We start from the raw sequence: 22,387 nt of genomic DNA on the forward strand, positions 1-22,387 counted from the left end.
TTCGGTATGTTTTCTTATTCTTCACACTCCAATCTATACAAATCTATAAAATATAATCTATACATCTACATATCTATAATCTATAAAAATGTGTTTAAATCATTAATTTTCATTGAAACTCTTATTAAAAATATTTAATAAAATTTATACTTGGGGCACGTAGTGAGGTTCCATCGATTCGACGCATATTGCTTAAGAAAATTCTTAAAATCTATTAAAATCAAACCAGAATGATAATTTTTTTACAACATAAAAAATAAATTTTAAACTAATATAAAAATTACTCTCATACTAAAAATTGTTTGAATATATAAAATATATATTTAAAATAATAGAATTCATAGAATCAATATTTTGAACTTTAAACTACAAAAAAAGTTTAAAGTTCAAAATAGTTCAACATATGTGCAATAAATCAATCGATCGTGGAAAATGTCTAGTTTACAGAAATCCATTGTTTCCACCCTTGGGCATACCTTTCATGAAAAAATTGCGTTGAAAGTCAAGAGACACGGTAATGGCTTGTGCAAAGTAAATGCACAGCGCGAGACCGTGTATTACATGCGAGTCGAAATTGCAAAAAAAATTATTGAATTTTCAAAATAATTTAACCGATCAAATTTTAAGTCTAATCTAGTTTTTTTCGAATTATTATAATAACGCAGCAAAGCATTATAACAGAATTCGAAATTATTCTATATTTTATTCTTTTCTCATTCTATTCTTCAGAATTTATTATCACCTATATTTGATACTTATGAACCCCTGATACTATGAACCCCTATTACTATTATATCCCCGCATCCCTCTTTCTTGCTTACATTAAGATAATATAAAAAACGATTTTATATTCTTAAAAGTTTTTATTTCTATTAAAAATTCTTATAATAGTATGTGTACTTATATAAATAATTGAAAATATTTTGTATATTTTTTTTTTAATTTCAGAAATGTTTCTTATTAAATCTAATTTTTATTTTTCATTTCAATTGCGTATTCATCAAAAAATTAAGAAATCCCCAAAGCTTAGATGAACCATATTAATCTAGGTACCTTAAATGTAAATTAATTGCTACACGTTTAATAAGTAATATAAAAAAATCAGTTTAAATTAAAATTGTATTTAAAAAATTGTTTGATTATTTAATATTAAAAAATTCTGCAACTAACGACGCTGTGCGGATGCTGAAACAAATATTGTTCCTTCTCTTCGTCATCTAGTATCCGAGGAAAGAAAACACGACCGCTGATATAGACTGCGTGCATGCATGCATTACAACGACATTGTCGTATTTGAATACGCGTGTAGCGAGAGCGGAGCAAATTCATACGGACGTGCTGACTGAATACAGACGCAGTCATAGACCCGTGTGGGCGATACGCGAAAATGCAGTGAATACGCGAGATCAAATATATGTAGGTGGAATCAAGTGTGCGTACTATGTGCACAGCACACGCGTGCGCGGGGGCATATATACCACGCTGTTCGCAAATGCTCTTTTCGATGCGAGCCGCAAACAATGCACGCCGCATGTATTTTGCATGTAACGAGACTGGTTTCTCCGGCACAGAATCCAAAAAAAAGCCGATTATTTTTTTACTTTCGACGTAGTTGAATATATAACGATATTTCGCTCGGCGTACGAAGGCGTGCGTTACGCGATGTGGGATAAAAGGCGAGACATTTGTAACAAATTTGCAACGTTCTGAATGTATTCAAATCGTACGTACAGGGGGCAGCAATTAATTCGGTTCTCCGATTATAACCCTACCTTCATTCTTGTTTTGTTATTGTTAAGACGGATTTCTCATTTGGAAAGAATCCATTCACTGAAATCATACAAAGCTGCCGTGCAGTCGACATGCATTATCCAACGAAGCAACAAAAATAAAATGCAGGATAAACAGAATCCACGCGCGCGCGTAGGCAAGCTCGGCCGGGTCAGATAGCACACAGAGAAGTGCCCCCGTAGCAGTGATTCACCTAGCTGTACAATAAAAATATGTCTCGCTCTCCAGCCTCGGGCAGAATCAAGCCCGCGTCGAGATAGTGGGAGATGGCGGCGGCGGCGGCGGCGACGACAACGACGGTGGTGGCTTAAACCACCCTGTACACGCCCGGCGCCCGAGGGGTAGGTTGGACTTGGGTTGGCCGACCAGCCAGCCCGTGGCCGCCATTATTGACCATCGGTCTTGATTAGCGCTTGATACTATCCCGTTCTGCGTGTTTCTTGCGGAACCTTCGACGCCCGCGGAAGTTCGGACGAGCTTTTTCTCGCGCCGCCGCCCCGCCAGCCCTTTCTGCCCGTCGCGTTATTAATAATACGACCGTATGATTTATCGTTTCGCGTTAGACGTAAATGGGTTAAAGCATTTGCCCGAGTATTCTCATCGTACGGATCCCATGTACGCGCGTCTACTGTAATCTTGGAAAAATTAAGAAAGTGAATTTGCAATTGAGAAACATTTTCTGTAAACCGTCTTCTATATACATTTTTTAACAATGCAAATTTACGTATAATACGTAATCGAATGTCTGCATAGAAAACTAATCATATTATGAATTATATTGAACAATTTTATATAATAAATATATAAAAAGTTACATTAAAAAATCACATTATATAAAAATTATTATATTTTATTTTCAAAAGCAGTGATAAACTTGTGACCTTTTTTCAAAGATTTACCATTATTTATTCCGCGAAAGAGAAAGAGAGAAGAACAATTCTACAACAGTGCTTTTGTCCAAAGCACTTTTCAATATTTTTCCTAATTCTCGAAATATTTGTCTCTGTGTCATTAAAAATAGAGCATCGTATACACATATACTCATGAATTCCTAAGTTGCTGAGAAAACCACTAGTTTCTTATTCTCGTAAAACAAGATGTCATAACTAATGGTTATGACCACTTCTTTCGCTTTTCTCGATCTTTCTTCTGAACTCTATAGTAACTTTTATATAGAAAACCGGTAAAAGGTTGATATTGATAACCCCGCTATAAACGCCACGCTCGTACATGTACTCGTATCATCGATCTTCCTCCCCATCGTATCCTCTCGTTTATATCGTGAAATCCGCGTATACGGGAAGAAAATATAGTCGCGGTAAATATAAAATTTAGAAATAGAGATCTGAAAATGGCATTACAGACTTTTAAAATCCTTTTTATAAAAGTAAATTAAATATTAATTTGTTAAATATATTTGCTAAGCGTGTCACGATCAAAATACAACGATACTCGAATTAACATCTTCATCAGTTATTTCTATAGTTCTTTTTATAGAAAAACCTACATGCATAGATAATATTCGCAATTAATGTCAACCGTTTTTACAACTGTTATTACAGTAAAATTTATTAAATTTATATCTAATTCTATACGTAGGACTATTCAAATTGTACTTAATATCCTTGACTTTTCATAATTACAGATATTATCAGATATTATTATTCTTTATAATTCTATAACATTTAATCATAAAAACATTTTTTAATTAATTTATTATGATTATAAAATAAAATTAAGTATTCTATTGCGCGCGTAATATTATTAAAATATATAATATTATGTATTAATCAAACCGGATAAATAAGTTTGTATCTTTATATGTAATCCAATATTTAATTAAACTTTAATTTGAAATGTATATTAAAACATATTTACTTATCATTAACAAATTTATATGTTTTAAAAATTACTAATTACATAAATATAACATAAAATCAATATCATGTTATTACAACGATATTTATTAACAATGTTACATTTTCGAATGTCGTATTTATCATTGCTTGTAATATCAAAGTAAACAAATTTTAATCATTACTTGTGGAAATAAAGTTTCACAAATATTCAACAATATTTTGGAAAGTATTATATACATAAAGTAATCTTTTTGAAATATTTGTGCAATACTATTTTGAAATGTTCAAAAAATACACATAAAATCAACATTTTTAAACATTATTTGTTTACCGAGTGTACTACCACGCTATACAAATGGTTATTACAAATGTATATAGAATTTAATTATAGATACAATGAAATCGTGGGAAGATATTACGCAAAGAAAACTTATTGAACAATTTAAGTTCCCTTTCTACATTCTCAATATGATATTCTATATTTCACACGTAAACTTCCTTGAGGCCATTTGCACCTATGTCGGTCATTTTTAGTCGCAGTCAACCGCGTTCCTTTTTTTTCCCCGCGACAGGCAGCGAAGCCTTCGAGCGAGGTATAGCTCCGCTAGCTTTAGGGTTCACCTCGTACCGTAAACCATCTCGAAATCTTGCGCGAGATCATAGGTCGGTACGCGTTCACCACGCGTTCCACCTCGCCGCTGCCTCGCGAACAACGGAGAAAGAAGGGGGGGAAGGGGTGGTAGAGGGGTGAACGTGGCGTACGGAGCGCAGGCGTGCCGAGAGAGACTCCCCCACCGATAATTCCCCTATTCGAGGTGGTGCTCGAGGTGGCGGCGGCGGCGGCGGCGGCGGCGGTGGTCTCGGTGGTGGCCGAGGACGATGGGTAGGGTGGCAACCTCTCCTCCGATAGCTGCGTACGCGATTTCGGACGCTACGTCCGGTGGGCGACCACCTCCACCTTCCGCGTCCTTCGTGGCCCTCCGAGAGAGCCGGGCTTCCGCTGGCCGGTGTACTACGGCCGCGCTGAGCCCGAAGCCGGCACCATAGTACCGCGGCACCTGCTAATCAAATCGCATATTCCACACGCATATACCGCGCCGCACGATCCTCCGTGGCTCGTGCCCCTTCGTCCGAACTTTTGTGGTCCGCAGTGTGCTACAAGTTTTGCTTCGAGGGGTACGAAGAAAAATCGGATAGGAATATTATTTATCAGTGAATTCCGCGGGACGACTCGCCAGAGACCCCGGGATATACCACCTTTGTACATCAGCCGGACAATGAGCTTGTTACACACCTCTCGCAGCCGTTTCTTTTGATATCGATCAAGAATACTTATCAGTGAAAGGAATGTATCTTGAGATTGGATCGGCTTGAAGCCATCGGTTCTTCGTGTGTTACCCGTGCAAGAGCCTCGAAATCTAAAGACCGTCGGGGATCAATGTGGGTACGGAGCGGCGAAAGTGACTGATTCGCGGGAGGAAACGCGATCACCAATATTTTCCAAACCCTCGCCGCCGTTTTGGCGCAAGATGCGAGGCCCGCGGACCGAGCGGGGACGATCGGCAACGGTCATCGAGGGGTGTCGTCGAACGCGCTCGTAGACCGGGGCCATTCGGGGGGACGGGGTCCGCTTCACCGATGAGAAGGAAAAAACGGGCAGGACAACGTGGCAGGTCGAAGATCGCGATCGGGAGGCCGCGGAATTCGGCGTTTCTTACCGGCGGCGGCCGGCGAGGCTGACCGGCACATTCGGGCCGAATCGCCGAATCAACCGGGGGAACCGGCGGCCGGGCTAGATCGGCTTACGGTCCGTCGCGTTTTTCGGCCGATCGGACGGTTTACGTCGGGCGCGAGATTTACATCGACACGCGCGCAAAAAACACTCGTCCCCGCTGGCGGATCTTCGCCGCGCGGGCAACGATACTCCCGGGTTCCGCGGGGGAGCCCTCGGAGTGGTTTCCAGTTTTGTCAGCCCACCGCGAGCATGTTTGCCCGGCGTTGAAAAGAAAATTTCGCTCCGCCCCGTGGAATACCGATCGGAGATTTTGTTGGATCGACGTCCACGAGGAGAGACCGAAGAAACGTCCGGATAAGAAAGTGAGTGCAATCGTGAAGAATTTAAAGGAGAGTGAGAAGCGCGGGGATTTATAAAAGGATCGAACGTAGAAGGCACACGTACGAAATCTGATGCCGACGGAGGAACAACGAGAGGAACCGAACGACTTCCCAGAGGCAGATAGAATATCAACGTTTAGTACAATCTGTATTGAAAAGATTTACTATCTTTTTATCATCACGATTAATAGAAAAATAAATGATTAATTCTTTGGTCGCGTCCTATTTTTAAACGTTCGTCGAATTTGGAGAGCATTGCCGTCGCTCTTTTGCAAAAGGAAGGAGGAGATTTTACCTTGTTCGGTATATCGCTTCAAGAGCGTCGACGTCACTCAAGCGCGTGCTTTCGAAGAACGGGCAACGAAATCGCAGTGGCGATTCGGCGAGATCGGCGCTCGTGTATTCAAGGTTACGAGATAAACCGGGGCTCTCGTGAGCGACCCGATAAGCGGCCGGCGATCCGTCGGCGATTCATCGGGGGCATCGAGGAGTACGCGGCCGGCTTCAAGCCCGCACGGAAGGCGCGCGCGGTGGCGTCGACGGCGATTTCCGGCTCAATCGGAGGAGACTCGGCCGCGGCTCGTCGCAAGCCGGAAATAACTCGGTGCGACATATATCGAAGGAACGACGACGTCCATCCGTCGCGCGGAATGACGTAGATTCAATTCGGTGGAGGGAAGTGGTCACAAATTTCGTGATCTTTGATCGGAAACGTCGTGTACGTCGCGGGAAGAGAGAAATATAGAACCAAATACGCGATCAGACACTTGGCTACCAGCGTCGACGTTGTACGCAGCATAGTGCGTGGTAATACGCGATCAGCCAATTAGATGTATTTCTCTTTGTCAGTTGTAGCCAGTACAAGTGACTTGACGGCCAATCGGAAGATGGAGGACGGTTGTGTCGTATGATTTACTCCGAGAAGGAGAAAATCGTAACCATGAAACCTCTGGGACTCCAGTTAGATGACTCGTACTCCGAATATTTAACGTGTGAAGTTTATGTGTGAGTGCGTCGAAGTGTTGATGTGTGCTGAGAAGAAATCGCGTCACGGCTAGAAAAATCGTGTACACTTGTCGTGCCGTGAGCGCGGGAACGTTGACAATAAGCGACTCGGTAGGTGGTAGTGTAGGTGGAAACTGTTTACAAACAGCCCATTCAAGTCTCGTGCAACGGGCTCGTAAACGAGTCCCAAGCGCAAAAAGCGCGTATCTTGCGCGGGAGAGGCGTTCTCCTTCGTCGCGGCCTCGTCGTTTACGAGCGGTCGTGCGAATTTCGCGACGAAATTGCTTCGCATTCGGGGCACCTCGAGATAAGACGTTGAAATTCGCCTGATAATTATTTGGTGCGGTTCCAGAATTGGCAGGGGATTTACATCCAACAAAAGTAGAAGATGTAGAAATAATCACGAGAATGTCTGAGGGCTAGATTCACTGTTCTCAGTGTACTGGTGTTGACGATGGCAGAGGCAGATGAGTAAGAAAAAGTAAAAGTGTGAATCAGTGAGTTTTCGAGTCTTCTAGTTTCCCCGGGACACCATCAGCCGTTCGGCAGAACTCTGAGGGATTCTGTGCCTAACGTCAAATTGTCGTATTCGAGCTTTCTAGATGGACGCAACTTGTTGTCAGCAACTGTCCTGTATGAAGTAAGTCTTCCGTGTACAACGGAAGAGATAGTTCAGCGAAGATCGCTAATCTGCATCTTCGCAAGATTGAACGAAGGTGGAAGGTACAAGTAGTAAATCTCCAAAGAGGGACGCATAACTTCTTATCACATTGTTTCGTACCGTGACACGGCGGTCGGAGCGTGTTTCCTTTGATTCGGAGAGATAGAATATAGAGATTTAATATAATTATATTTCTCCCTCGGTGGAAAAAGTGCCTTGATGCACGATACTGTCTACTTCTATCAGCGAAAGTTTTTCCCCTTCAAGAAATCCCGCAGCAACAAATTGCTTTCAAACAATCCGAATAATCCAAGAAACTACCCGACTACATCACCAAGCTCTTTTTTCTTAATCCAGAAGGCGAATGTATCTCGCATGAATCGTTTCAAGTATCTCCAGCGTGCAACAAACTTAGTCCTGTCGACGTTCGCTGATTCGTAGCCGAGAGCGTCAACTTGCGTCGTTAATTAAACAGAAATCGTCGATATTGCACAGATCTCGACGATCTTGCCGTCCACGGGAAGAAGGCGGATCGTCGATCTCGGAGTGACGATCGGCGCGAGGGAGGCGACGAGCTCGCCGGGAATTGCTCCTCGACGCGGCTGCACGAATTCACTCTTAGACTGGAGCTGTACCTGCCGTACGCACCGCTGCCGGGAGGCGGCGGGATCCTCCCGGCGGTGAGCGGCAGCGGTGCTTCGAGTGGCTGTCGTCCGGTGCTGCTGGGTGGCGTCGACCTGTCGATGTCGGCGGCGGTGCAGCAGCCGGTCGCGACGCTACCGACGAACCTGACCAGCAGCGGCCCGATAGCGGCCCACAATTCCCTGCACCACACGTCCGGCGGCCTGGCCCTGCCGCTGGGCGCCGCGCCGGGCCCGCCGGTGATGATGCCGCGTCCGCCGCCGGGTGCCATGCCGCCGCTGGGACCGGCACTACCGCCGACCCATCAGGACGAGGATCTAGCCGACGCGGCGCCCAACCAGGACGTCCTGCTGGCGCTCCTCGCGAGAAACAAGAACCTGGAAGGTGAGTGAGATAAACACGACATCAAACTCTCTGCAGATTAACGGCTGCATTTACTGTGGATGCCCTATAATATAAGTTGTTCAGCATTCAGGAAGCATTTGTTTATAAATGCCTGCTCTTACTTATAAAAGTATATCAGGAAGTCTGATTTTCTGAGTGATGTTTGAAGGACGAGTGGAAAAAGGTTGCATTGATGTCTGAAAATGATCTCTTTAAGGAGGAATGATTGAATTAAACTCTCACAAAATATTATATAATATATCATCAAAAAATATATATGATACTAGTTATTAATTTGGAAACTGTTATATTGTTAGGATTTTAAAAATCTTGCATCTTATTTAAAACAATTATTTAAATTGAATGAATTTTTTTTGTTTGTGTTAGTAATTTTACTCTTTAACAGCAACTTTTCAGAATTTAGTTAATCTTCTGTAAACATTCAAAAAATTAATAGCAGCTACTTGAGTATTAAACATTTTTAAAGGTAAACAAAGAGAGGTAAAAAATAACGATACAAAAAAAGGAAATTTTCTAAGTGCAATTATTAACCGCTTAGCATTTTATATAACTCGTTAATCATAAAAATGACATATCAGTGAACTGATAGAAGGATAGCTGCGAATATTATCAGAGATTATTTTTGGACAAAATCAAGATTGCGTAACTTATGCAACATTGAAGACGACATTGAAGAAGCTGTATTGTAAAAAGATTATTTATATTTCCTTAAGTACGAAATTTTCTCTTTTCTTAACACACGTCTATTCTGGAAAGCAATACCTTAAAAAAGCTATCATCGTACCGACACGATGATGCATCGTTGCGAATACGTGTTACATGCTGAGTACTTCTTTTCCACATCCAAGTTATCACATCGATTATTCAACATGTCGACGGTTACGAAAAAAAATAAACATAAATTTTAACACTAACACAGATTATCGGTTCTTGTAACTTGCATAGCAATTAAAAAAGTTATCATATGTATTATTAAAGTAATCTTAGTAACGCAGTTATTATATATTTATATATTATTATATATTTATATACAAATTTATATTATCGTGATTTGATATTTTATTAATAAATATTTATCTACGTAATATAATTAAACATATCTGCGAGGAGCGTTTTGGTAAAAATAGACATTATTCTCTTTTTACAATTTCTGCTGAGATATGAAATGTAAATATCGAATGTATTACCAGCGCAAACATTAGACTCCATTTAATTACTATCGCTCGATTTTTCGTTACGTTCGTTGACTCGGAAACTCATCTGCAGCATTTATCTGCGAAATGCAACTGCCAATTGCACAGTGGCAATTACATCAAAAACAATTTACACGCAGCAGCGCCATGATTAATGGCGAAATTAGTAACGAGACGTTTGACAATTGCGTTTATCATTAAAGCTTGATTGAAAGTTAGCTTTTTCGATTTATGATGCGTGTCGTTTGACATAATTTTTGCGCTCAATGACGGCAATATCAACTTGCCTTAAAATTCTCGCTTAGACATTACGTGAACAGTGGCCGCTTTTCGATAATGTCTCTCCATCAACGATCGATAAGATTAATATCCTCATCTAAAAATTCGTTATCGCGTCCATGGCACCGTCTTATTGTTTTTCTTTATCGATTTTATGACGTCGTAACTTCTCAAGCCATACAGTATTATAGTAAAATGACGTCAAATATTTGATTACCGGCACTTCAGTCTTCAACGAAATACCATTGACCAAAATTTGACATCAATTATAATTTATTAAGTAATTTCTATAACATATTTTAAAATAAAAATTAAACTGATTTGAATTATTTGCAATTATAATGTATTTTTCTCCATTTTAAAATCTGAGTTTTAAAGAGTTTATAAGTTAACATTGTAAAATTAAGATCGATAATACAATATTTAATTATTGTAGATTTTTTCTTATTATTTTATTTTATTTTGAGTTCATATATATTTTATAAACGTTATAATTCTTTTGATGAAGAAAAACATTTTGAGAATTTTCTGTTTTAAAAATATTAAATATTTATTTTGTAAATTATATATAAATTTTATTATAATTCTTAATTATAAATAACAATATATAAGTTATAAAATATTTACCATCGATATTCATATTCAAGATTCTATTTTCTTTCTTAATAGATAATTTTGATTTTATTAGAGATATTATTAAACCTTACATATCTTAATTTAATTGTGAAATCATTGTCTACATGCAATTTTAGAATATAATTTTAAATTTAATATTAATCTGTAAATGTAAATACAAAAGAAGATTTAATCACTTTGTAATAAACTTAACCATTTAGTGTATTTAGTTAACATAATTAGGTACAATGTTGATTGAGTTACGCTCATTAACGTTGCGATGTTACACGATAGTTTACGGAATTATAATACTACGAACTTTGCAGAATGTAATAATGGCTACCCATGTGTGGCATATATAAAATTTCTTTCTTTCTTTTTGTTGCTTATGCGAGAAGTAATTTAACTTTTTTTAAACTCTTTTCGCAAATTCTCTAACAAATATGAAAAGAGAATTCTAATAATTTTATTTTATGGTAAAAATTCGCTATATTATGAACATATTTACTTGAATTTATAGTGTTTAACAATTTCAGTTTGTCTTGCCCAATGACAGTGAATTTCTTTTCTTATGACAATTGTTTGAAATGACGTAAATAGTATTTTATATCTTTTTATCATGAAATAAACTGCATTTAATCGATTGTATTTAAGGCCACGAGATATCATCTCTGTTTGCAGTTAGAATAACATCCGGTATTTTTAATATAAGATGTCTATGGCATACTTTATTTTCTGATGTTATAGATAATTGCTTCTTGATGCAAAACACATTTGTATCAGAAAGAGATATCTAAATAAGACTTTTCTTAATATAAGTTTTGTTTTAAGTTTAATGTTTTTTATTTAATAATTGAGTGAAAAATAAGCTTAATTATTTAGTGATGAATATGGCTTTCATTATTTTCTTTACATCTTCAAAATTTTTTCAAATTTCAATTGTTTACAATTCAGAATAATATAATTCCAGATTGATTTAAGATTCAGCGAAAGGAAATGCGGACAAGACATTGTATCATACGTTATTTAAAAAGACACTTTTACTTTTAAATCCCCAAATACAAGAACATCGAATGAATATTAATCGGTCGAGGACAATGTTAGACTTTATAGATCTTCGCTCGACTTTTGCTCATCTTAACCACACAGCTGTCCGTCATTTTCGTCCTCCTTCTCCTCCGCCACGCCTTGCCTTGTCCTCTGAGTTATTCATCCAGTCGATCTCGGTGAGTGGAGCAAGGTCGAAGGCTTCCTAAATTATGAACGTCCGCTGCTGGAAGACGACCTCGCGGCAGCAGTAACGCGGAGTCGACGACCGATTTTCCGAATGAATATTCACGTCGGATCGAGCGAGTTTAGCGATAATTAGGTTCGCTATCCGTAAACAGAGGCTCGTGACCTCGTAACCCTTTTAAGATTCAAGTACGAGTCATATTTTACGCTTATTACGAGCCGAGGAGCGAGACGCGCGGCTGTTGGGACTCTTTTGATTATCAATTAGGATAATAGCTAACTCAGAGCTTCTCAACTTCATTCTTTAACTATGTCGACTACAAAACCAAGAGTTTTTATCAATTATCTTTCTTGATTAATATTTAGATTTAATATAAAACGGTTTTAAATATAAATTATGTGTGTGTGTGTGTGTGTGTATGTGTGTAATATTAAAATAAACTTTGTTGTTTAATATATAGAAATATAGTTAATTACAAAAGTGTTTTAATTTATTTTGCAAATAACTCTTTTATTATGAAGTTGTATTTGAATTCCATCTGCTAGTTTTAAGACCTAATTTTACGTTCATTTTTAGTTATATTGCGAAAAAATATTAATTATTACGAAATATGAAACCGTGTAATAAAAACTGTTACATTATCTGACAGAGACAACATCTGCTTTACATTTATATTTAAAAACTTTTACTTTTAGTTTTTATTTAAGAAATTTTATGTAAAACAAAGTGGTATATTAATTAATAATGATCTTCCTCTACTAAAATTTATATTCGACTAAATTAATATAAGAGTTTAAGAATAGAAAAATTTAACTTTACATACAACGTATGATATTTTAAACTACGATGAAATTCAAATTCTAAGATTCATCTTGAAATCTCATTATATTTGTTATATTTACACTGAGAAAAAAATGTTGTTAATTTGACTAAATTTTTCAACTAGATTAAATTTCTTCAGTTCAAGTATTTATGCAATTAACTTAAATACATAAAACACATGAACTTCAATTTAAGTATTTATATATATTTGACTGAAATACACAAACAGTTAAATTAAAGAAGTTTAATTAAGTTGAAGAAAAATTTAGTCAAATTAACAACTTTTCTTCTCAGTGTAGCATTAAACTGATTTTGAAACTGATTTGAAACTGTCTTGTACGCAAATCGCATACATCTTTCAATTCAGTCAGCTCGATTATTAGCGTCATAATCGCGATTAACACCTACCACGAAAAGGTAGCTCTAACCGGTCTTTTTGCTCACGCGCGATCCGCAGAACCGATCAACCTCTGACCGGCTAAGCGTTTCTGGGTAATAAAGAGAGCGGAGTAGTAGTTCGCGGCTCCGGTTTTGTTAAAAGGGCGCGGCGAGGGTGGCGGATATTTTAATAAGGTAAGTGCTGCAAGGCCGGTTGCTATGCCATTGGGGCGGTTTAATCATGTAATGTGTTCGGAGGCTCGGCCGTCCCACAATCGATATACGGTATTGCTTCGGGCGCGTACGACGCGCTTAAATCCTACACACGACCTAGAACTAAACTTGCGAACCGTGTAAGCCGCGTCAGAGCCACGTCAAAGTCCGGGTTGGGAGGGCTTTATTGCTAATTGTCTTGCTCTTGCAAATCGCTGCGAACCACCGTGAATCAGGCAAGTTCCAGGGCTTATCACGGACTTCGTATAATGATTTGACCTGATCGAATATGATGGATTGCATATTGAGATATAGATTTTTTTCACGGTGTTACGAATTTTATGCAAACATTTCGTCTGTTTGATCCGTACACGGAACGGTTTTAATGAAGTATCTCAAATTTAGCTGCATACAGATTTGATTAAAAAATATTGCCATGATTTATAAAATAAATATTTCTACAAAATTTACCAAATTTTAATTTGCTGTAAAAAAAATTATGTAAAATATTTGTAAATAATATTTGTAAAATTGCGCAATAATTTATAACGGAAATATAGAAATTTTTTAAGTATTTTTATTCCTAATATAATTTTTTGTTCAATATAAAGATGTATTTGTACAATTAAAGATAAAAAAATAAAAGTATTAAAGAAGTTTATATATTTCACTATCAATGTTTTGTGTCAAATAAGTTTTACACATATTATTTATGTAATTTTACATACTTTTTTCCAGTATTGCTAATACTTTTCCATAAAGAGTAAAATTGAAAATAGACCTTTTTCGGACTCAATAAGATAGAACATGCCTTTGACTTTGACGAAATATATTTTAATTAAAAAGAGCAGAATCAGATAAAATCATAGCGTAGAAATACTTTAATAAAAATTCCCTATTATAAATCAATTTTAATCACTACATTTCGCTAATTTCTCTTTGAAATATTTGGCGAGCGATTTAATCGCTTCGGACATTATCTTGCACGCGTAGGAAAAAGAAGAGGCGTTCGCAAAATAAAAAGTCTCTCTCCTCCTTCTTTTTATTTTATGGAAAAAGATTGTCAGAAACGTACGTTGACAAGGGGCGAGAAGCTCCAATGACGATGTCAACCAACCCCCGAGCGAAATGGTAACCATAGGAAACGACGGCTCATAGCGAATGAGGGCTGGTCGGGACGGGGATGAAAAGAAAATGGCAGTCCGGTTACGGAGTAGCGCGTGGTATTCACGTGGAGAGAAGTCGGTGGGAAAATGAGGATGAAGGTCGGTACCTTTGTTGCCGACGACGGATCGGCTTTGGTGCTCTAAAAGGGCTGAACCTTAAGGTTCCTACTCCCGTATAATCGCGCGCACTAACACGAGCACGCGCGCGCGCGCGCGCAATACGAGCGTGCGTTTTCTTTGTATGCGCGGGGTTGTGCACGAGGAACGTCACCGGGCGCTTCCGTGGTAGCCAAAGCCGATGATTGGACGAGTTGATCGTATTACGCGGCTGGGAGAAGCTCTTCCCTTTGGGACTTGAATTCCTCGCGTCACTTTACTCGGCGCCTACGAGGCACAATTCCTGTAATTTTTTTTTTTTTTTTCTTCAACGGTGTGGCGTGCGAGGTGATGCTCCTCGAGATGCTTATTCAAATTTCGCACTCCTCGAATGTTCGCAAATGCTTTCTTCTGCCGTAGATGAAATCGCGCAACCGTGATCGGAAAAGAATCTTTTTGCGTAACAATTAAATTAGTTAGTCTTTTATTAGAATCAAAACGCTAGAAAAAGTATGATAATATTATAAATAAGCCTGGATATGATTACTAAGATTTAGTGAAATAATTTCGATTAAAAGTTCAGTTAATATTTTAATAATGTTTAGTAATATTTAGTAATCGTGCAATAATCGATTGGCCATTATTACTGTATTCATATTTATTTAATATTAATGTGATTGCCACATATTACTGAATATTTTTAAAATTAACTGAACACTGAACATTTAATTGAAATTATTTTCCCAAGCTTAATTATTAGTGTCAAACTTTTTCAAAGGTTTCCTTTCCATTTAGTCAGACAACGTATCTGATGATTAAAAATTTTACACAATATCTTATTTGAAATACAATAGAATACAAAATATATTCGTGTGTTGATCATATTTCATGATGTCAGAATACATCCGAGTGGAATGAAAATGCTGGCAATCTTTTTCACGTGCTATAATCGTGGCAGTACCTCCTGTCTGCCTCCATTTATCCTGAAAAAAGTTGCCTAAGTGGGAAAGGGAAATTGCTTTCCAAGTCGAAAGTTCCTGCGGTAACGGTGGTTTTGCTACCTTCTTTTTTTTTATAGTCCGAGCATGAAAACCGCCCGATCGGGAAGGCATCGGCCGGGCTTTTCCTATATTTTCCCTCGTTTTCTTCGCTTTTCGCGACGCAACTTCGCCCCGAGTGACCACTCGTTGTGATAGATCGGTCCGGTAACGTCGTTAAATACCGGTTATCGTCCCCTTATTGCCAATCCGCGTCACTATAAGTCATGATTTGATCGTAGTCACAGAGAATGAAAGTCTAACGATCTAAAGGATACTGTATTATTTTTATGTTTACGTAAAAGATCTCTAATCTAACTTAATTATCTTCATTTAACGAAACAGTTATCACAACTTTATTTTAATTATTGGACTATTAATAAAATGTCTCATTAAATTGACAAGCAAACCACGCAGAAGCCTTTTAGCACGAAGAAAGGTCGACGACATATAAGGTTTCCCGACTAAAAAACAATTCCCGCGTACACGCGCGTGTTCCGCCACCCGCATCAGGTTACGGCATCTCACCCCGGGGGAGTATTACGGCATTACGATTTTTTTTTCTCGCGCGTGGCTAACCGAGGTCAACTCATTTCCGGTTTGGAAGACCGACTAATCGAGGTTTGATCGATAGCTGTCCTTTTTTTTTTTTTAATGCTAAGAAAAACTTATGAAGATAGTCGTGGGATCACTGGACCGTAACGACGTCATCTTTTTAAGAAAAAAAGTACATATATACATAAAAATAATTTTTACTCTTCTGAAAAGAATGCACAAGTGACGATCATTAATAGTAATTAAAATTTTTAATGTTTTTACATTATTTTTTAAGCTTATTTTTTATAATTAATATATATATCATATTATTATATTAAAATTGAATATATTTAATTATTTGTTTTTAAAAAGTTTGACAAATGTCGTTGAATTTGGATTGCTTGAACAAATTAGTTTTATAAACATTAAATTACGTTTAATGTTTATTAAAAAATGTAATGCAAATTAGAATTTAATGTTATTATTATTATGAAGAAATTACGTCAAAAGATAAGGCCTATTGGTTTGTCATTTTGATTGTAAACAGGGAGAAGCAAGCGATTCTCGATAAGATAAAAAATTTTATTTCAACTTAAAGAGTTATTTCAAAAACTGGATTATTTCAATTGGGACAACAATGCATAATGTTTATCTACTTTCTACCAAACATAGTGGCCGATTAAAGTATTAAATTATTATTAATAATGTTATAAAATTCATTACTTGGCCTAATATTTTTGATAATAGCAATTTTTATATTTAATATGAATTTAATATGAATTTACCAACAAATTCATTCAAAAGTTACTAAATAATATATCCGCTTTTTTAACAATTTTATAAAAAAAAGTTATATATAAAATTTAATATCTAAAATCTCTGCTTTGTAACTCTAATAAATGTTTAGAAAAATATTTTTAACTTTATACACATACTGCTGTTTTCAATCAACTTAGAACCTTAATTCTGACAAAATAAACTTTGTTTAAAGTTAAATACAATATAAAGCTTCATGATTTAATTATATAAATAAAAAATGCTGCGTTTTTAGAAAATCCTAATCTTTTTCTGTTTAACACATTGTCTTAACTTTATAACGGAATGCTTTTAAATTTAGTTACAGTTAAGAGAAAATGAGGATTTTAAAATAATTTTTTCAACAGAAACTACTTATCCATGCATGTTTCTTTTAATCTATTAATTGTTACAATATTACTATTATTGCGATCTTCAATAATGGAAAAGTTATTGTTTGCTAAATATCAATTATTTCAAAGAAGAAATTTTCGGGTGTGTATCGGTTCGGCTGTACACTCTGGATGTAAGCGGCATGTAATCCGAACCGCTACACGGAGAATTCTGGGATTGAGTTAGCGTATATACGTGGGAACGCAGGACCGAGGCCTCGGGGTTGTTTTCCTTGGAGGCGTGCTTGTCGATCGCCTATCGCATAGGGTAAGTTTTTCCATGGAGTGCTACATTAAAAGAGAGAGGTGGTGTTCACTTCTACGGCGCCACGTGACTCTTGCGGGACAGAGTTCTCCTGTTTGTCGAGTGCATAATCACATGCGTCTCTCTCTCTCTCGCTCTCTTTCTCCCTACGCAATTGTTGGTTCCCTTCCGTTGTTGCCACTGGGAGTTTACGCGATCAGAGATTAAGTGGCTCATGATGGGAACTAAATGGTGTTTAGACCGCGTTTATGTAACCTTACGATTATGTCGCCGGCACACGGCGGAATTGCGTGGACCCAAAAGGACACGAGTCTAAATGTTACACTGTTTCCGTTGCTTATTTAATTCAGGGACATATGTATTTCGATACACGTAACATAAGGTTCTTATCTAACTAAGGTTATAGATATTGTATATCTTTTAAGGGAACAAAACAGTATTTAAAAAAAGACCGGGATAAAAAATAATTTATAATGAAAAATATAGAAAAGTAGATATCGATTATCTCGACCTTAATATAGATTTAGAAATGTGTAAAACATGTATAATTATTAGAAAACTGTTCCATCGTTTTTATTACAATTTTACACGCATGCACACGCGCACGCATGCGCGCGTGCGCGCATATGCGCACACATAATAGATTTTATCCAATCTCTTTTATTATTTATAATGATTGTGTGTTTTTGAAATTGAAAAACTAGAATAAGCCGGAATTAACTTCGATTATTTGATTGGTGAATATCAAATGCAGATTGATAGAAAATATTATAACATTCGGTAATAAATGTTAATTTATTATAACTATATAAACAAATCTCTGCAAATTTTTCTTTAAATGTTTAAAATTATGTTTAAAAAAATTCTCGCACAATCAACCTAGATCTCACTCATCTATATTACGAGAATGCAAAAGTTTAAACTTCTAACCTTTCAGTGTTTTCTTGTATACAACCTCAAGAAACGAAAACTTTCTAAAAAGAAGCTATAGCCCTTCCTTAACTCCTGAATTATCCCTCCGGGAGAAAACTCTTATCGCGCAATACCCAGAGAACTCTCATCAATTTCGTCTTCCGTATATTTTCCTTATTTTTTACAACCTGATGTCAAGTGAGCTTATTACACGAAATTTGCGGAAAAGAAAGAAAAGTGGCATTACAATTATGCACAGACAACTGAGGAAAGAGAAAGTATAAAGCTTAAATGCGTAAATATTTTTACACGGATCTATTCGGTTTACGACACGTTCTTGTGATCTTGTTTACTTAACAAATAAATGTGAAGTGGTTCAGCACTTTCTTTTCAGCACAAATTGTTATCAGAGGATTTCAAACCCACGAGCAAAGTTTTAGATTTTGAAATTGATTATATTTCGATAATACATTGAATAATATATTGACATACAAAACGAGATAGGTAAATCAGGAAACGAGAAGTTATATAATAGTCATCAGATCATTATATAACTAAACAAAATAAATTTTTAATATGTTAAAATAAATAGCATTTTTAATATGGGAAATGTATTTGAAAATATTATTTTTATCTGCAATTTGTATGCAAATTATTGTTCTCTTATTTCATTGAAATATCTCCAAATTAATGTATTTGTTAGAATTTGTTATAATAATGTTATAATAATCACATTTTGTGTTATAATAATAACACAAAGTAAATTTTGTAATTAATATTTAAGCAGAATATTTAATTTTGCAATTTTATTATTTTATTCGGGTTTTTAAATATTCTTTTAACGCTCAAATATTTATTCGCTATTTACAATTAATCAGGACGTAAATTACACTCTATACAAAAACGTACAATTATCGTATAAAGTACGATATGGTTGATTCGCACGCGTGAGAATCACATCGTGCAAAATATTTTTGTTACGCGCGATATATGCGCACCATAGTATGATAAAGATTTTCTTGCACACAATAATAATTTAATAATTTGTTTTTGAAAAAATGACGAACCGCAAATCACACGTCGCACAAAATATGCCAGAACTCGCTCGTAAGCGACGTGTAAATTATATATTACGTTGGCATAAGAAAAGTGCAGACAAGTTGAAATGTTAGTGACATACACAATGTCCTATAAAAAAAGTTATGATGCCTACAATCCCGGGATAAACGAGAACGACGCTCGTATTCAGCAATTGTGTCGACGCACTCAAATCTCTAGCAATCCCGGAATAGTAATGGTAAACCGACGGCTTTCTCGAGGGTTCCATAAAATATTTTTTCGTGTAATCATGTGAAAGCACAGAAGTACTTTAAATTAAAATTTATAAAATAATTTTAATTTAAATTGATTTGCAAAAATTTATTAAAGTAAATTCAAATTCAACTTTATAGAAACTTTGTCATTAATATTATTTTATTGTTGTGTAAAACGGTAACAATTATATTATGGATGTCATCCGTTTTTCTTCCTCTTTTAAAGATTTAATTGCATATTGATTTGAATTTATTATTTTCAATTAATTGTAAGGGGGGGGAAACTATTTTTAACTTAGCTCTTTAATTTTCCATTTTTCAAGTCGTATTACATTTTCTTTTCTTTTGTTTTAGAACGGAGAGTCAAAACACCAAGCCGTTTTACTATCAAGGAAGAATGTGAGTGCTTTTTTTTTTATTTGACTCCTTTACGTTATTTTCTGCGGATAAGTACTATTAGGAACATCTTAGAAACTCAAACTTAGCACATTGAACTGTTATTCTTTTAATTCAGATTTTATCGCGTCAAATCCTAAAGTGATAAATATTACAAGAGTGACCTGACGCCAATTATTACGATTTCATTGTCAAAAATAAATGCAAGTATCATCTTACACCTAAATAATCGAAATCTAAATCTCTGCCGCTTCTACTTAAATACTAAAGACAGTGCTTTACGGGAGAAAGGGATAAAATCGGGTGGAAGATAAACTATGCAGGGGGAAGCCGAGAGTGTGTCAATTTTGCAAACGAGAAAGCCCGAATGATGGTATCAATCCTTAAAGTAGTCTGTTGCGAAAAGGGTCACGAGAGGCACCGTGCGAGACACTCGACTCTGTCCCATATGTTATCCAGAACACGTTCTACTTCGTTCGATCTAGTGCGACAGTTGGTCACGGGACACCATTGCCGATCAGAAGTTACATCTCTGAGAGAGCTTCATTGTCGACGTCGATATTCCGCCGTCCACTTCAGCACATAATACCCGCTCGAAATGCGGGCGATCGTAGCGCGTTTTTAACTTAATACACATCGAATATGGATGCAGGGGGGGGGGGGGAAGGGCTTTACTGCTGACGCGATGGCTCGCAATCCAAGGAGCATAAGCTGCCCGTGGCGATTTCTGTGAAGGGAGGAGGAATCGCCACGCGAGATCGAAGAGAGGCGCTCTCGGTTTTCACAAGCGGGGGCTTCTGGCGAGAGCTCCGTCCCTCCACGCGCGAAGATAGAGAAGAAGTAACAGTCACTACGCTCGCGGAGTAATCCTTCACCCTGCGAAGCGACACGCGCGCGTCACCCCCCCCCCCCCCGACGTTACAGGGTGGTACATATTCATCCGAGCACATGGCGCGACGTGCGAGCGGGGCACCAGTTGTCGCGGCACGTTCCTGGCACGTGCGAGCACGTGGCCGGGGCTGACGAGTGGATTGTTCATTCCGACGTCTCTCGTGTGCGCCGATGTACGCGGATCGCCTTCCCGCTGGGTTTGTTGCCGATTTTCGTGGGCCGCCCGTTAATTGGAAATAATCGTTTAGATGGCTTCGCGGCAGACTTTACAGTTTGCTCGAACGAGGGTCCCCGTTTGCGGTGATGAGGCGCGAGAGGCGTGGAGGAGAAGGGGAGAGAAAAGGACTCTTTGATTAAAAAACGTATAAAAACGTTTGAATCGTCCATTCCCGCGATATATCTGTCGCATCTTCAATCTTGACTTGCGTTACAAAATTTTATCTTTAAACTATGTCTATTTCTATTCTTGGTCTACTTTGTTTTTTTCATAATCCAAAACTTGCTTTTGTGTTTTCAGAAATAGTAAGAAATTAAGAGAAACTTCTTTGAAAAGTAATCGACATATTCGAAGTAGAAAACAGCGACGGTCAAAATTGTAATAAAATTTGGCAAAGTTTTAGTAAATATTGTTAGAAGTATAGTAAAATATTTACAAAATTTTACCAAAGTTTATTAAAATTTTAGTAAACTTTGTCAAAAGTGTAGTAAAATTCTTCAAGGTTTACGTTGTCCCACAATTGCCACGACTTTTAGGGTAATTTTTAAAGGAAAATTCTCTCCGTGTAATGGCTCTACTTCTATGTTAGATGTAACAGTTATATTTGTGGTTCGCTGAATCGAAAACACACGTGAATCGAGAACTCACGTACCCGATGAGGAAAGTTGTTTCCCGTTGCGTTAAGTTATATACTGCAGTTTAATGGGTTACGTAGTCAGTATAAAAGTGCTTACGTCGAATCGATAATGCGTGCTGGTGTTCACGGCTCCATTAGGATAATTGTAACGCTCGCACCGTTTCTCCTCCCGTATCTATAGCTATCGGCCTATCTATCTATCTACCTATCTATCTTTGTGTCTCTAGTCCTCCCCATAGTCGACTTTCTTCGGCAACCCCATTGCCCCCCCCTCTCCCTTCGATTCTTTCCGCAATACGTAAGTGGATGATGTCCTACGATAACATTGTAGAGGATCAGAAAATCATTAGGGAACAATATATCATTCATCGCAGCACGGAAACATGTCAAATATATTAATGACAGTTACGAAGGCAGGAACAAAGTAAGCCAAAGTGGGATCTATTAAAAATAATTACGCGATACCAGAAAATTAAAGTATTAAAAGTATTAATTATACGACTAAACTGGAGAATTTTTAT

The 22,387-nt window shown here is 37.2% G+C and overlaps 1 protein-coding gene across 3 annotated transcripts in view; it reads left to right on the forward strand.

The window, feature by feature from the left end:
- Positions 1 to 4,450: 4,450 nt before the first annotated feature.
- LOC105829260 (LIM/homeobox protein Lhx3) overlaps positions 4,451 to 22,387 on the forward strand; it is a 49,840-nt gene continuing 31,903 nt past the window's right edge. For 2 of the 3 annotated variants that reach the window (XM_028193783.2, XM_036292995.1), the window contains exons 1-2: positions 4,451 to 8,457; positions 20,080 to 20,124. In XM_028193783.2, the coding sequence (XP_028049584.2) occupies positions 8,175 to 8,457; positions 20,080 to 20,124 (328 nt within the window). In that variant the 5' untranslated portion in view covers positions 4,451 to 8,174. The remainder of the gene's footprint in view (positions 8,458 to 20,079; positions 20,125 to 22,387) is intronic. The other variant, XM_036292996.1, reaches the window with a different exon arrangement.

This window comes from Monomorium pharaonis, chromosome 10 (genome assembly GCF_013373865.1).
Source record: "Monomorium pharaonis isolate MP-MQ-018 chromosome 10, ASM1337386v2, whole genome shotgun sequence".
NCBI classification, from domain to species: Eukaryota; Metazoa; Arthropoda; class Insecta; order Hymenoptera; family Formicidae; genus Monomorium; species Monomorium pharaonis.